Below are 14,689 nucleotides of genomic sequence, written 5' to 3' on the forward strand. Positions count from 1 at the left end.
ATATAAATATTTCCCCATTTGATATGTTTTTCTTCATAATCTATACGAGCTTTACAACCTGCAAAAAATTCGGATCCTAAGATTCCGTCTTGATCGATTAGTAATGAATCATCGACTACGTGAAAAATAACCGGATAGCCCGCGACCTGTATTACCGTCTGCCCTAGGGAGACCAGGCTCGTTGCCGTAATTCCTCGCACTTCAATTGATTCTTTCTCGTCGATGATGGCTGAATCGGGTAAAGCAGGTTTCTTGATAATATTGATTTCCGATCCAGAGTCTAACAATAAACTCGTCTTGGTTTTTAGATTTGGGGAAACTATTCGTGCAGTTGGGGTCGTTGGAGAATCGTTAAATTTTACTGAAATAATTCGGAGAGGTCGCCTTCCGAATCTGAATTCAACTCTTGATGATTTTCCTTCGCCGGTTGCTTGTGCTTCGCTCTTTCCCTTTTGTCTTGAGATTCTGGATTCTCTGTCTGTGGCCTTGTTTGGTTGTGGGATGACTCCCCCACAGTATTTAGTGGCTGTTCGTTCGATCTTATAGTCGGCATTGCGTTCGCTCCGTCTCTCGTTATGGGTGGTGGAGTTGATCTCGCGTGGGTGGCTGCCCTCGTCCTGATTGCCGCTTGTACTCTCGGGCGATTCGGCGTATCGTTCCCTCGTGGCTCGCCCCATTCTCCCGAAGGACGTGTTTGGTTTCCCGACGGTCTCGAAGCGTAGGGTACGATTAATCCGGCGTCTACTCGGGCTTTAAATTTGTAACAGTCCTTCACTAAATGTCCGGGTTTTTTACAATAGTTACACATGATATTTTGTCTATTAGTATTCGGAAAATTCTGCGATGGAGGTACTGATCTTCGATCTTGGCGGTTGTTTCTGATATTGTTATTAGTGTTCGAGGGACGTGCGTTATCGCGTCTGTAATAGTTCGAGGGTGTCGGTCGATGGGGTCGCGTTCTGTCGGTTATTTGTCTCAATTCGTGTGTTGCTTTAACGGCTTGACGATACGCATCTTCTAAAGTATGGTACCCTGCTATTTTTACTCGTACATATACCTCGTTCGGAAGTCCTTTAACGAAAGCTTCTCTCGTTTCCCAATCTATAGTATGTTGTACGTCGGGGGATATGATGCCGTAGTCGCCTCTTTCTCCGTCCATTATTGCTAATCTAAGATTTCTAACGCGATCCATATAATCTAATATATCTTCCCCGGTCCATTATTGCTAATCTAAGATTTCTAACGCGATCCATATAATCTAATATATCTTCCCCGGGTCGTTGAAATATCGTTCCTAATTCTCCCGTATATTCATTAAGAGATTTCTTTGGGCCGAATAGATCCTTTAATTTGTTTCCGAAATCATTTAAACTCATTAATTCCGTGTCTTCGATGGCGAGGAACGCGTGTCCACGAAGCTGATTTACTAACAATTTTACCAATTGAGGTTCTTGATATCTGGGAATCATATTTCGCGCGCGCTCACAAGCTCTTAAAAAATGGAATACCGATGGTCGATATCCGTCAAACACTGGCACCGATTCGATCGCGTCTTTTAGCTTAATTGGCTGGGTATGTCCACCTGTCTGGATCGTTTCCTGTTGCGCTGTCGGCGGCGATTTGGGTGTTTGAGGTTCCTGTTTCGTTTTAAGTTCGAATAATCCGCTTTGTAATTCGGCGAGTTTTGCACTCATATCGCGAAAGTTCGCATCCCATGCTTTAAGCTTTTCCGACAATGTCAAAACCATTTCTTCGTCAAACGATTCCACTACAGTCGCCATTGTTTTTTAAATATATATTTTATTAACAAGTGTGACAACTTTAATCTACTATGGAGCGTGTCAAATCGTTTAAACCAACTTTAATCCTCCGTGAAGCGGATCCCACCGCTGCCACCAAAAATTTACTACTCCAAATGTTACGTATTAATTTGTTTGTTTAAATCGATCAAATCTTAAGTTTAAATTTTACTGAAAAATTTTTTTTTTTATAGTTTGAGTTTGTATGTAATCTGAAGGGAAATAAGTTGAAATGATATTATTGTGTATTTAATTCCGATTTAGGTAATTAATTAATACGATAGTTGCTGCCACCAGAAATAGTCTAAAGACTATTTCAAAATATTTTATTTTTATTATTTTCTTTTGCGTTTAAAGGGTAGCGTTAACTGACGCTTAATGCAACTGGTAAACGAATTTCACTTTTCGGCTAACTTGCTATGCGCAGGGGTACTAGCGCGGGAGAGGATTAAAGCTGGGTACAATGAATATTTTTCCTCGTTGGACGGATTTTTATTTTGACGTAGAATTGCTTAGGTTATTATATATATATATTTTATTAGCTGGATATTTATATTTTAGCGTTGCTGGATTAGATAGGAATATGAGATTGTTTGTTGTTTTATATAAATTTATTTTTACGTTCGACTTCTTCTTCTCTTTTAATTCCGCCGTAGTAGTTTGTCGTTAGGACCGAAACTCAATTCATTTACCACGATGAAGTCTGTCGCCACGATCTTCTTGCCTTTTGAGTTTAATTAACGAGGATGATTCTAACGATCCTCTCTGCGTGGAACTCGTGTGATTTCGCAAGCCTTGCCCAAAGACGGGTAATATTTTACCAACAATGGGAGGAGGAATGCGAAGATCAGAGGATGTTTCAGTAGCTGAAAACACCGTTCGCACAAGCCGACACAACGGACAACACCTTTGTTTAAAATTTAAGCAATGTTTCTATCTTTAAAACCGTTCGCGAAAATGAATGAAATCGATGATAGGAGGTTTTTAATTCAATTCTCGAGGACAACGAGATTACCAGAGAAGAAGAAAGTTTTTAAAATTAATTCTCTTACCTTGAGGAAAAGGTGCTATCGGGTGCCATTACTCCAGGTGTTTCGGTGATCGACGAGGTTTGTTGGGTTTATTATTTAATCTCGAATATAGGGTTTTTACCAGCCTTTACTTTATTAAGCTATTTCGATACAAATTGAGTAACTCGCTAACTGAATTAATACCGTAATGAGGACTTAAAATTTTCTTTTATTTAATCGCGACTCCTTTTTCTTTACCGAAAAACTAAAGACCCCGAAACGCAAAAATACTTATACAAATTCTAAACGCAGTAATGGGCGCAAAGAATGATGAGCCGTAATAACAAACGATCGCAAGATTTATGAACAAACTAATGAACGCTGCGCTATGTTGCTATGCTTATTTATAATGCCATCCCCCACGGGGTGGTGGTCCGCTGGGGGTACGCTTCCGTGGGAATCGGGATGTTGCAGTTTTGGGCTTCTCGGAATCGTACGTGACAAAATGTAAGTTCCATATTTCAACTTAGTTTTCTATCAGTCCTGTGAGGGGAACCCCCTCTGGTTGAAATCGTTGATACTGATCGTTGCGTGAAAGTTCGTTTTGCGAATGAAATTCCCGAAGAGGTTTTGGAGGCGCATCTTCGTCACCATGCTTCTGGGAGAAAGGGAATTTCCCCTGTTGTGCGCTATTGGTGTATGCGTGAGTTCAGCGAACTTTATCCCGGAGCTCCTTGTTTCGATTTTGATTTAGTGTAGCTGCTTCAATTTCGTTGGTTCGCTGTTTGATGTTCCTTATTGTTATTAATTTTTGATATATTTTGTTTTGTGTTCAATATATATATATTTTAAATCTGATAGTGTTAGGTTATTTACGTTTGTTATTATTTATTATATATATTATTTTTTTATTTTTATATTGCCCCCCTTTTATATATATATATATATTTTTTTATACATTTGTAGTTGCGCACAAAATTTATTAAAGAAAAGTGTTAACAATGTGTTTTCATGATTTGTTTCTCGCGCCTGACTTCCATTAATCCCTAATATTCCTGTCGCCATGACGCGTATAAATCCAACATGGCTGCTCATAAATGTCATCAGTAAAGTTTTAGTGGCGGGTCTTTAGTTTTGTTTGATATCGAAGTAAATTTTCGTCTGTCGCTCGTTTTTCCTTATTCTACCGCAATCAGAACATTTATTTATTAACATTATTTTAAAGTGACAGTAGTATATCTCGTGTGAATATACGTATATATATATGTTTATGTTGTGTGTTACTTCAGTATAGCTAATGTTTTGTAATTCTTTGATCGCGTTATTTATTGTTTCGAGTAGTTTATTTTATAGAGCATTCGATAATATAAAACATATGCACTCACACGTACATATATATATATGTATATACGTATTTATATGCCTATTTCTCTTGCCCGTATAGTGTTCATACGAAATGAAATGTTAATTATTTGTTTTATATTAATTTCTTTTAATAAGATAGAACACGCACACGCACACGTATATATGTATATATTTCTGGCAAAGTGATTTTCATTCAGATTCTTTAGTGATATAGTGTTGTGTATTTGAGGTTATGTGTCAATCATTTGATTTCATATATACATATATATCTTGTATTGTGACAACATAGTATTGAAGGTTTTGTTTCTAGATTATTGTGCGTTTAATGTGTGTTTACATAATTGTGTTTGATGATAGAATTTCTGTATGCAATTCCTCGAATCGTTGCGGTGTTAATTATTTTGAGCGTTTGGGCTATCGACAGGTTGTCGCTTAGTCCCAAGTGTTGCGTTGTGTGTTCTATTTCTTTTGTAGATTATTAATAGTAGTTTTAGTTTAGAAAAATAGATTATTTATATGTTTATATAGAGACATGCATGTTTCATAATCAAATTCTTATTTTATAATGTTTTACCGGTATGTAGGCTAGTTTTAAGTATGTATCTTAGATTGTAGAATGCACATAGATTAGTAGTAGTTTAGAAAAATAGATTATTTATATGTTTATATAGAGACATGCATGTTTCATAATCAAATTCTTATTTTATAATGTTTTACCGGCATGTAGGCTAGTTTTAAATATGTATCTTAGATTGTAGAATGCACATAGATTAGTAGTAGTTTAGAATATAGATTTCTATATGTTTGTATAGAGACATGCATGTTTCGTAGCGTAGTTCTTATTTTATAACTCTTTACCGGAACGTAGGCTAGTTTTAAGTATGTATCTTAGATTGTTGATTTGAATCAATAATGTAGAAAGAGCATACATTAATATAATTTATATATGTATATATACAGACATGCATGTTTCGTAACGTAGTTCTTATTTTATAATTCTTTACCGGAACGTAGGCTAGTTTCAAGTATGTATCTGTTTAATAGAATGCGCACACATATATATATATGTTTCTGACAATGTAACTTTTATTTCTTTAATAATACAATATTGTATGTTTTATGTATTCGTTTGATTATTAAGTCTTAACTTCGTATATACTTATATTTCATAAATTGATAATATTGTATTTGTTGCATAGTATTATAAGCATTAACTCTAGTATTTACTAGTTCATTACATGTCTAGCATATATGTTTATATTTATATGTAACTCTCCAAGTTGATTGATTAAAATATATTTATATATACATGTATATCTGGTGTTTCAATTATTTCCCCTTTTGTAGTTATTCTTATTTCCCGGTTTATTTGTTTGGTTCGTAACTCGTTCAATCCGTTGGCTGGTTTCATTTATTATTTCTTTTTATACTGATTGGATTTATTAGTTGCCCTCGCCTTGTTAATCCTTGCTTTAGTTTCGTAGCGCCCGCTCTCGAGGCCGCATGCCGCCACAATCTCACTTCTCGGAAAACCCATACAACTACTCCAGACCTCCGTTAGGCAAAACGCTTATCTCGTGAGCGTGGCTACGTTCGGCGACCAATTGTCACCTCGAAGCCAATCTCGCTATCACAAATTTTAAACAATTACAGCTATAATAAAATCTAGACTAAAGTACTAGAGGATATTCCCAAAATTTCCAAGGAAAGGCTTCGGCTTTCCTTTCATCTCCGACATATATATTATTTCTGGCATATATATTTCGGGTTCACATTATGATTAGGGTTAGGTGCGTGTAACGAATCTTCATTTGGATTAGCCATTGTTGTTATGTAACAGAGAAGATATTTACTAGTACAAATATGATTATTACAGAATTTGACAAGTAGCCGTAGTAATTAGATACTCGAGATGCTAATGACAATAATCCTACGTTCAATAACGAATCCGCGGTCAGCGGAATAACAAAATGCGCTTCCTTCCAAAGTCCAAGTTGTACTCAACTTGCTTGTCTACGGTACAAGTATTACTAAACTAACTTTTTGTTAAAACGTAGAATATTCACCAAGCGTAAAGACACTATGTAACTCGCTACTGAGACATCACGAGAGAGAATGACTTTCCGTCAGGGTGATGCTGCAGAGGAAAACTGTGATGGGGTGTGTCTAAGGACACGAGGTCATCGGATTCGTCGAGAAAAGCCCTTGTTCGGAAAGTGAGGGAAATTGACGTTGCTGTCAATTGGTCAATTTCCATGTTGGTATCGAGAAAAGGATGCTAGCCGCCCTTGAGGGAAGGTTGCTAGTGGGAAGCGTCGTTCGTGAAAAAAATACATTTCCCCTATCTTCACGTAGTTGGGACAAAAACTGTTTGTCTGTTTGAAGGACTTTAGTAAACTGAATCTTAAAATTTATAACGGGTTCTCAAGCTTGCTGAACATGTACTGTGGAGATGCATCGACATCTGGTAATCATCTTAGCCGGAGAATAGGGTCTGCGTGTGGCGAGCCACGGGACAGAAACCGTTGGAATGTTTACTGTCGAGTGCCGCTACAATTATTTCTTTTAAGGAGAGCTATAGAATTTCTCTATACCTCTGTTAGAGAAAGCGTTCATCCCTTGACCGCGGCTACATTCGGCGACTGATTGTCGCCTCGAGCCCAAATTCATTATCACAAATCTCGAACAAATACAATCGGATTGAATAACGACAATTGCTTAATTGCGGCTATAGTAGAATCTAGATTAATGTGTTAAGGGGTTTTCCCAAATTCCAAAGGGAAGGCTTCGGTGTCCTTTTATCTCCGACATATACATATAAATGTGATATAAATTATATCGTGTTTGGCCTCATTTTAATCAGAAAAATCTCACAAAAAAGTCAGTAAAAATTTAATTAAAAAAAATTAAACATAAGGTTTAACCATTGACTGATGGATAATTAGTATTCTTTCATGGACGATTGAATTCGGATCATTTTACGCTACTCAACCGTCGAACTTAGTGGCGTGTTAAAGGGAACGCTAGGGCCCCTGTAGGTTGATTTCCCCCCAGTAACGGGAATGACGACCGATTAATTGCGATCAATCATACAGAAAATATAACGAATTGATTATAAAAATAGTATGCTAATAAATAATTGATATTGTTTTACGAAAAGAATAACTGTTAGCATTTTATGCAAGCGTTGGATGAAAAAGGCCGACATTGTTTGACCGATATGTATCTTATTAAGCCGACTCTCACACCTTCTCCTGTTTCGCTTGCGCTGTCTTCTCTAAGTAATTCACTACTGTACAAAACTCTACTGTAATTCATCGCCAAGGAGACACGATTTTCGAACAACTATGAAGACAATACGTGTATGTGACTTTACGTATAAATGTTCGTGAAGATGAACGATGTGCATACGTCCACCTAAATGTATGAAATTTTACTCAGGTGGCTACACCTTTTAGGCCAAACGGTGTTCCATTGAATTCATAGTGAAAACGGGTTGTAGAAAAAACAGCTGGACGTCTCTGTTTCGAAGAAAAGTTGTGCCATTGTAGATTTTGGACTCGTGCTTGAAAGATTATCTCATCAGGTTATTTATATCACATAACTTGTGCTGTTTGGTTGGTTGGTTGGTTGGTTGGTTGGTTGGTTGGTTGGTTGGTTGGTAGACAAGTAATATGAACTTTATGCGCATAATTAATTTATGGTGTTACTGGTTTATTTAATCAACTATGTTATATCCGTTGTTTTCTATGATATCCGTTGCGTTATCATAGAAAGAGACTGGATTTGATTAGGAAAAGAAAACCAAGCTGTTTATGTTTCTTCCATCCAAAATCTTTTACAACGACCAGAACGTACAGCAATTAGTATGGTTTCACCTTCTTTGTCTTTTTAACGTGAAAGTAAATATTCACTTAAACCACGAATGACATAATGGATTAGACGTATGTAATGAATATTCGGTATCGAGTTTGCTATATGTTAACAAATTTATTACATCGTCATCCGTGGAATAAAAATTGGAATAAATATAAATAGCCGTTTTGTGCAAACGGCGGCCATAGAGTGTGGAAAGTAAAAACTACTGCAGGAATCAGTGTAATAGATGCATAGATAATTGGTGCGTTAAATCTATTGTGCAGTTCATGAATTATAGCGCACAGTACTAGTGTATAATGTACATGAAATTACACTTACGTGCTAGACAACAATTTATAAGTAGTACGTGATTCAGCAATAGTCTATTGACTTTCAAACAAGCGTACTTGAATGTATAACGAATAACCACGACATTGACATACGCTGTAATACTAAAAGTATATTTTTAACACGATGTACATGACCATAAATTATTAAGAAAAGTAGGAAGAATTGGAAAAAATTAAAAAAAGCCAACACCACACGGAGTTCCCAAGCGGTCACCCATCTAAGTACTATCCGTGCCCTACGTTGCTTAACTTTCGTGATCGGACGAGAACGAGTGCACTCAACGTGGTATGAGAGTTGGCTGAAGTGAGTAATTTTGTTACTTGCTCTTAATATTCAGGAAAAAAGAAGTGGTCAGTTGACTGTAGACCTCCGAGCAGGACGGACCTCTCAGTACGCGCGTCAAAGTAGACAAACATTCATTAAAGTAGAAGGAATAAGTGACAAAAAGTGAAAAATATTGCATTGACATCATCTCTATAAATACAAATAAGAATAAAAATAAAATAAAATAAAATAAGACAAAATAAAATTGTATAAAAAGATAGAAGTTACCGATAATGAAGCCAAAAGCAACGAAACGGAACCCACCGTGGACCCGATAAAAAAAGCGATCAAGAGAAAAATAATCACACAAAAAACGGCCAACAAAATCAAGAATAATTTAAGACTTTCCGCTCAAAAGACGCGGAAACTCAACCCACAACCAAACCTGGTTGCCAGGACGAAAAGACTAGTAAACATCCTATGAAACACAGTTATAGATTATCACTCCAGCCAAGAAGAAAAGGCTAAAGAAATGAAAAACATGAAGCCCGTAAGAGCTACCTCGCCTCCAGCAATCATAACAAAAAACAGATTTAGTATACTACAATCTGAACCAGTGCCTCATCCACAACCGGGACCATCAAACTACTCTACTTCGAGCTCAACGCTAGAACAAATAAAAAAGAAAAACGAAACATTACTAGGCAAAATAGGAAAACACAGTCCCACCATACCACCAAAACAATCAACACTGCAGGGGCGACAGACCCCATCGTACAACCCAGGAGGCCCAGCGCCACCAGCATCGCCAAGGGGGGACCGAGCACCGGACGGACAGATACACCGCAGAGGGGCGTACGAACGCCCCATCCACTACAAGGGATAACAATCCGCCGCCTATCAACATAACGCTACAAGACCCAAAGGACACGGTAACGCTCATAGAGAAAGTAGCGGGCATCAATCAGTTCCATATTAAAAGAATACACTCAGGTAAACATGCACTCTACCTCCGAAACCTACCCGATTTCCACAAAGCAAAACAAATACTCCTCTCAGCTAACACAACCTTTTACACGTACACACCCAAAACAGAGAAACACCATACATACTTGTTAAAAGGTTTAGACAATAGTTACACCGAAACAGAAATACTCACAGACCTACAAGCCTTGCAAATAGACGACGTAAAATTCACAAAAGTCACACGATTCACGACAAAAAGATCAAGGGAGAACAATATATTGCTCCCAATTTACATAATACAAGTATCCCCCGACAGTGATATAAGTAACTTGTTAAAAGTTAACCATTTTAACTACTTCAGAATAAAATGGGAAAAAATAATTTTAAAAAATGATGACATAACTCAATGCCACAAATGCCAGCGATTAGGTCTCACAGCACAAAACTGTAACCTAAACTACCGCTGTGTTAAATGCACTGAGCCCCATGGTCCAGGCGACTGCAAAATAAAAAGAGAAAACACAGTAACCAAAGACAAAATATTCTGCGTTAACTGCAAAAACTACGGACACCCCGCGTCATACAAAAGTTGCCCCAAACTCGTAGAGCTTCGTAAAAAGCTAGCCGATAAAATCAAGAAAGACAAAGAAACAAAGATAAAACGAATTGCCCAAATACGCCGTAAATACGTCCCAGAACTAAAGTTCTCTGACGTAGTGAAACAACAAACAAAATTAAATCAAATAATCGAAAACACATCACAATTAACAAACTTAGATCCGCGCTCAAGCCAAAGCTCAATTACAATCGATAACTCCCCCCATCTAAACATTATAAACGTTATCGAAGACTTTAAAAAAGGTATTCTCCAAGCGTTAAAAGAACAACAAATGCAATTAAATGAAATAAAAAATACACTATCAACGCACGAAGAAAGGTTCGACGTCATCTTCAGCACTTTCAATAGTACAGATGACGAATAACCAAAATCCACTAAACCAACAATTACAGCAAAAAACACGTAAATTTAACCTAAAGCATCTGAAAATGATTACAATAAATGCTAACTCTTTAATTTCAAACCAAAAAAGATACAGTATGCTAACCCTGATAAATAAAGAAGCCCCCGATATGGTACTCATCTCAGAAACAAAACTAAACAAAAGACACAATGTACACTTCAAAAACTACTCCATGATAAGACACGACAGACCGAACGCCAGTCAAGGAGGAGGAACAGCGATCCTCATAAAAAAACCCTATAAAATACAAAACAATTCTAATTGACAAAATAACAAGTTTCAAAACCTTAGAAACAACGATAATAAAAATAAAAATAAGCAATAAGGAAAATTTATTCATCACTGCAGCCTACGCAACCTACGAAAACCAGAAAGACTTTAACTACGAATTCAATAATCTTTTCGAACTCTTACAGCTCAACAAACCGGAAAACTACTATATAATAGCAGGAGACCTTAAGGCAAAGCATACAAGCTGGAAAAACGAAATAAACAACACGAGAGGCAACTTCATTAGAAACTGGCTAGACAATAAAAGCATCCACTACAAAACAAACTTATACAGCTCCGAGCTACCCTCTTACCCAAAAGGAGGCTCATACCTGGACATATGCCTAGCAGATGCGCGACTAAAATTCCAAAACCTACGTCCAAATAACACTCTCAATACCTTAGCCTATGACAGTGACCATAACGCCCTAGTATTTCACATAAACAAAAATACATCTGACTTCCTAACACTCGAAACTCAGACCGAGACACCCAGGTACAATTACAAAAAGACAGACTGGAAAAAGTTCCAAAACATACTTGAACAAAACTGCGACCTAAAGATCTACAACAACGTCAACCTAACAAATAGACAAATCGACTCATTCATAGACGAAATAGAAAAACATACACAAATCGCTCTCCAAAAATCCGTGCCAATCATAAAACAAAAAAATTCATGCGAGCCCTATATCAACAATAAAATAAAAGATCTACACCGAGATAAAAGCTACATACTCTCCAAAATAAACAATATAAAATTTAACTATTCTTACGACAAAAGAGAAGAATTAGAATTCCTAAAGTTCCTACTACACAGAATAAAAGCGCAACTGAAACAAGAATTCGCAATTTCTATAAACCATTACTGGACAAACAAAATAAAAAACATCTCCAAAAACGACTCAGCCAACATGTTCCCACAAATAAATCAAATCTTTAGACCAAAAGAACAAAACCCCATCCCACCTCTCAAATTGCCCCCAGAAAATGCCTCCCTCATCCAAGAAGCAGGTATAGCGATACACAACACCATCAAAGACACCGAGGGTAACTTCATAATATCTAAAACAATAGAAAAACTAGACATTATCGAAAACGAACACATGGGCCGAGAACAACTAAACAGAATTATCATCGTCGAAACAAACAAACTCAAAAATGAATTGGAACAAGACAACACGCTAAACAAAACAGTCTGCACATTCCCAAACGAAAACACCGCAGACAACCCCAAACAACCAGATCCAGAAATAAACTACTTCACAAATTACAATCAACTAAACACAATCCTCTCCAAACTAAACAACAAAAAATCCTCCGGCTTCGACGGCATCCCAAACATCTTACTCAAGCGCCTACCGAACAAAATAAAATGGTACTACACGGTACTCTTCAACAATGCTCTAAACAACACATACTTCCCCAGAAAATGGAAAAAAGCCAAACTGATAGCTATAACAAAAAAGGATAAAGACGGCTCATCGCCCGCAAACCTACGACCCATAAGTCTCCTCCCCAACATAAGCAAAGTATTTGAAATAATCATAAACAACCCCCTAACCTCCTTCTGCACAAAAAATAACATAATCCCAGAGAATCAATTCGGCTTCCGACACAAACACTCCACAATTCACGCAATAAACAAACTCACGTCGGACATCTGCTGGGCTCTAAACGCAAAAGAACGAGTAGCCGCCTGCTTAATAGACCTCGAAAAAGCCTTCGACACAGTCTGGATCCCAGGTCTCATATACAAATTGATCAAAAAAAAGTTCCCTAAACACCTGATTAAAATAGTCTGGGACATGATCACAAACAGAACATTCGCAATGACAGAAGGTTCACACTCATCAAGCAAAGAATTCTCCATAAAAAACGGTCTACAACAAGGTACAGTAAATTCCCCGTTACTTTTCAGTATTTACAACAGCGACTTACTAAACCTCTTTGAGCTCAATACATCCACCCATAAACGCTCCATAGCCTTCGCAGACGACCTAATCATCTACGTAACAGGCCGCAAAACCAAAACTATAAAAACGGAACTCCAAGAACTCTTTGAGAAAATAAACGACTATTACCACGCATGGAAACTAAAAATCAACATAAGTAAATGCGAAACCATACTGTTTAGGCCCAAGTCAAGTGAAATCGGCCCAATAGAAAGAGAACACTGCAAAAAATTTCAGATAAGAGAAAAAACAGACAAAGGGGCCCTCATACCACACAAAAATTGCGTAAAATACTTAGGGGTAAACATAGATTACAAATTAAACTACAAGCAGCACACCGAAATTCAACTTACCAAGGCCAATAAAGCATTTTGGAAAATGAAAAAACTATTCCACTCCAAACATCTCGACAGCAAAGTAAAAATTCTATGCTATCAAGCACTAATCAGACCGATCATAACCTACGGCTGCCCAATCTGGTACAACATATCAGCCTCCCAAATGGAAAACATTCGCATATTCGAAAGAAAATGCATCAGAGCTTGTCTGAGCACTTACAGATCCGAACACAGCGGATTCAAAAAATACGTAAAAAACAAAATAATATACGACCTAGCCAACGTTCACCGCATAGACTGTCACATCCTAAAGCTAATACGAAACCACTTCGCGCAAGCGGCAAAGATAAAAGAAAATAGTTTAATCTTCAGCTGCTTATTTCCAAATGACACATATTACAAAAACACTCTGACAACAGGCTACATCCCGCCAGAAGCTTTCCCATACCTTTTTATTTATTTGTTGAAATTACAATCAATTCTCGCGTTGAGAATTTTCAGTAATTTTTCTGGCGTGGCGCAGTGACATGGCTGATTATTTACAATAATTTAATACTTATTATAGATAGGAATAATTTATAAGTATTATAAGTAAGTGCAAATGCTTAATTTGGATAATTAAAAGAATCTAACGTTTAGGTCTAGCGGGTAGTGTCTCTTCAGCCTGCGAATCTGGTCCGTCGTATCGAGTAGTCCAGTGATTAGGGGGTTTCGGTGTTTGTTGATTCTTTTGTTATATCTGTCGCTATATTTTGCTATTTCCTCTTTGACGGTGGGTATCTTGAGGTCGCGGTGTATTGTTTCATTGGTTACATACCAAGGTGCGTCAATTAGGGATCTTAGCGTTTTCGATTGAAAGCGTTGGAGTATTTCAATGTTGGAGTTACTTGCTGTTCCCCATAGTTGGATTCCGTAAGTCCAGACAGGTTTTATTACGGTCTTGTAGAGGGTAATTTTATTCTCTATGTTTAGTTTGGAGCGTCGGCCCGTGAGCCAATAGAGTTTTTTTAGTTTGTCCTTTAGTTGCTTCGTTTTATCTGAGATGTGTGTCTTCCACGTTAGTCTCCTGTCCAGGGTCATGCCCAGGTATCGGACTGTGTCCCTGCTAGGGATTGTTGCATTGTTGATGGTGACCTGGGGGCAGGTTTGTTTTCGGAGCGTGAAGGTTACATGTGAGGATTTCTTTTCGTTGACTTTGAAGCCCCATTTGTGAAACCACTTTTCCATGGAGTCGAGACTTCGCTGGAGAGTGGATGAGGCTATTACCGGGTCTGCGTGGGTAGCTAATAGCGCTGTGTCGTCTGCAAATGTCGCTATTGTTATATCGTTTGATATAGGTAGGTCGGCAGTGTAGATGGAGTACAGTAGGGGTCCGAGGACACTACCTTGGGGTATGCCGGCTTCTATTGGGAATGTTGCGGAAGTGGCGTCTAGGCATTTAACCATGAATTGTCTATTGGTTAGGTAAGATTTTAGGATGGAGTAGTAGGG

The 14,689-nt window shown here is 37.6% G+C and overlaps 1 protein-coding gene and 1 non-coding gene across 2 annotated transcripts; both read right to left on the reverse strand.

Annotated features, from left to right (window-relative positions):
- Positions 1-333: 333 nt before the first annotated feature.
- On the reverse strand, positions 334-2,099 carry LOC117215945. Its single transcript, XM_033462501.1, has 2 exons — positions 1,236-2,099; positions 334-1,174 (listed from the first exon to the last, which is right to left on the reverse strand). The coding sequence occupies exons 1-2, from the start codon at positions 1,779-1,781 to the stop codon at positions 359-361; spliced, it is 1,362 nt and encodes a 453-aa protein (XP_033318392.1). The 5' UTR covers positions 1,782-2,099; the 3' UTR covers positions 334-358.
- A 6,464-nt stretch (positions 2,100-8,563) lies between these two features.
- LOC117215946 lies at positions 8,564-8,682 on the reverse strand. Its single transcript, XR_004489251.1, has one exon. It is a non-coding gene; the product is annotated as a 5S ribosomal RNA (ribosomal RNA).
- Between the last annotated feature and the right edge of the window lie 6,007 nt (positions 8,683-14,689).

Source organism: Bombus bifarius, unplaced genomic scaffold, assembly GCF_011952205.1.
Source record: "Bombus bifarius isolate JDL3187 unplaced genomic scaffold, Bbif_JDL3187 scf7180000009885_frag, whole genome shotgun sequence".
NCBI lineage: Eukaryota > Metazoa > Arthropoda > Insecta > Hymenoptera > Apidae > Bombus > Bombus bifarius.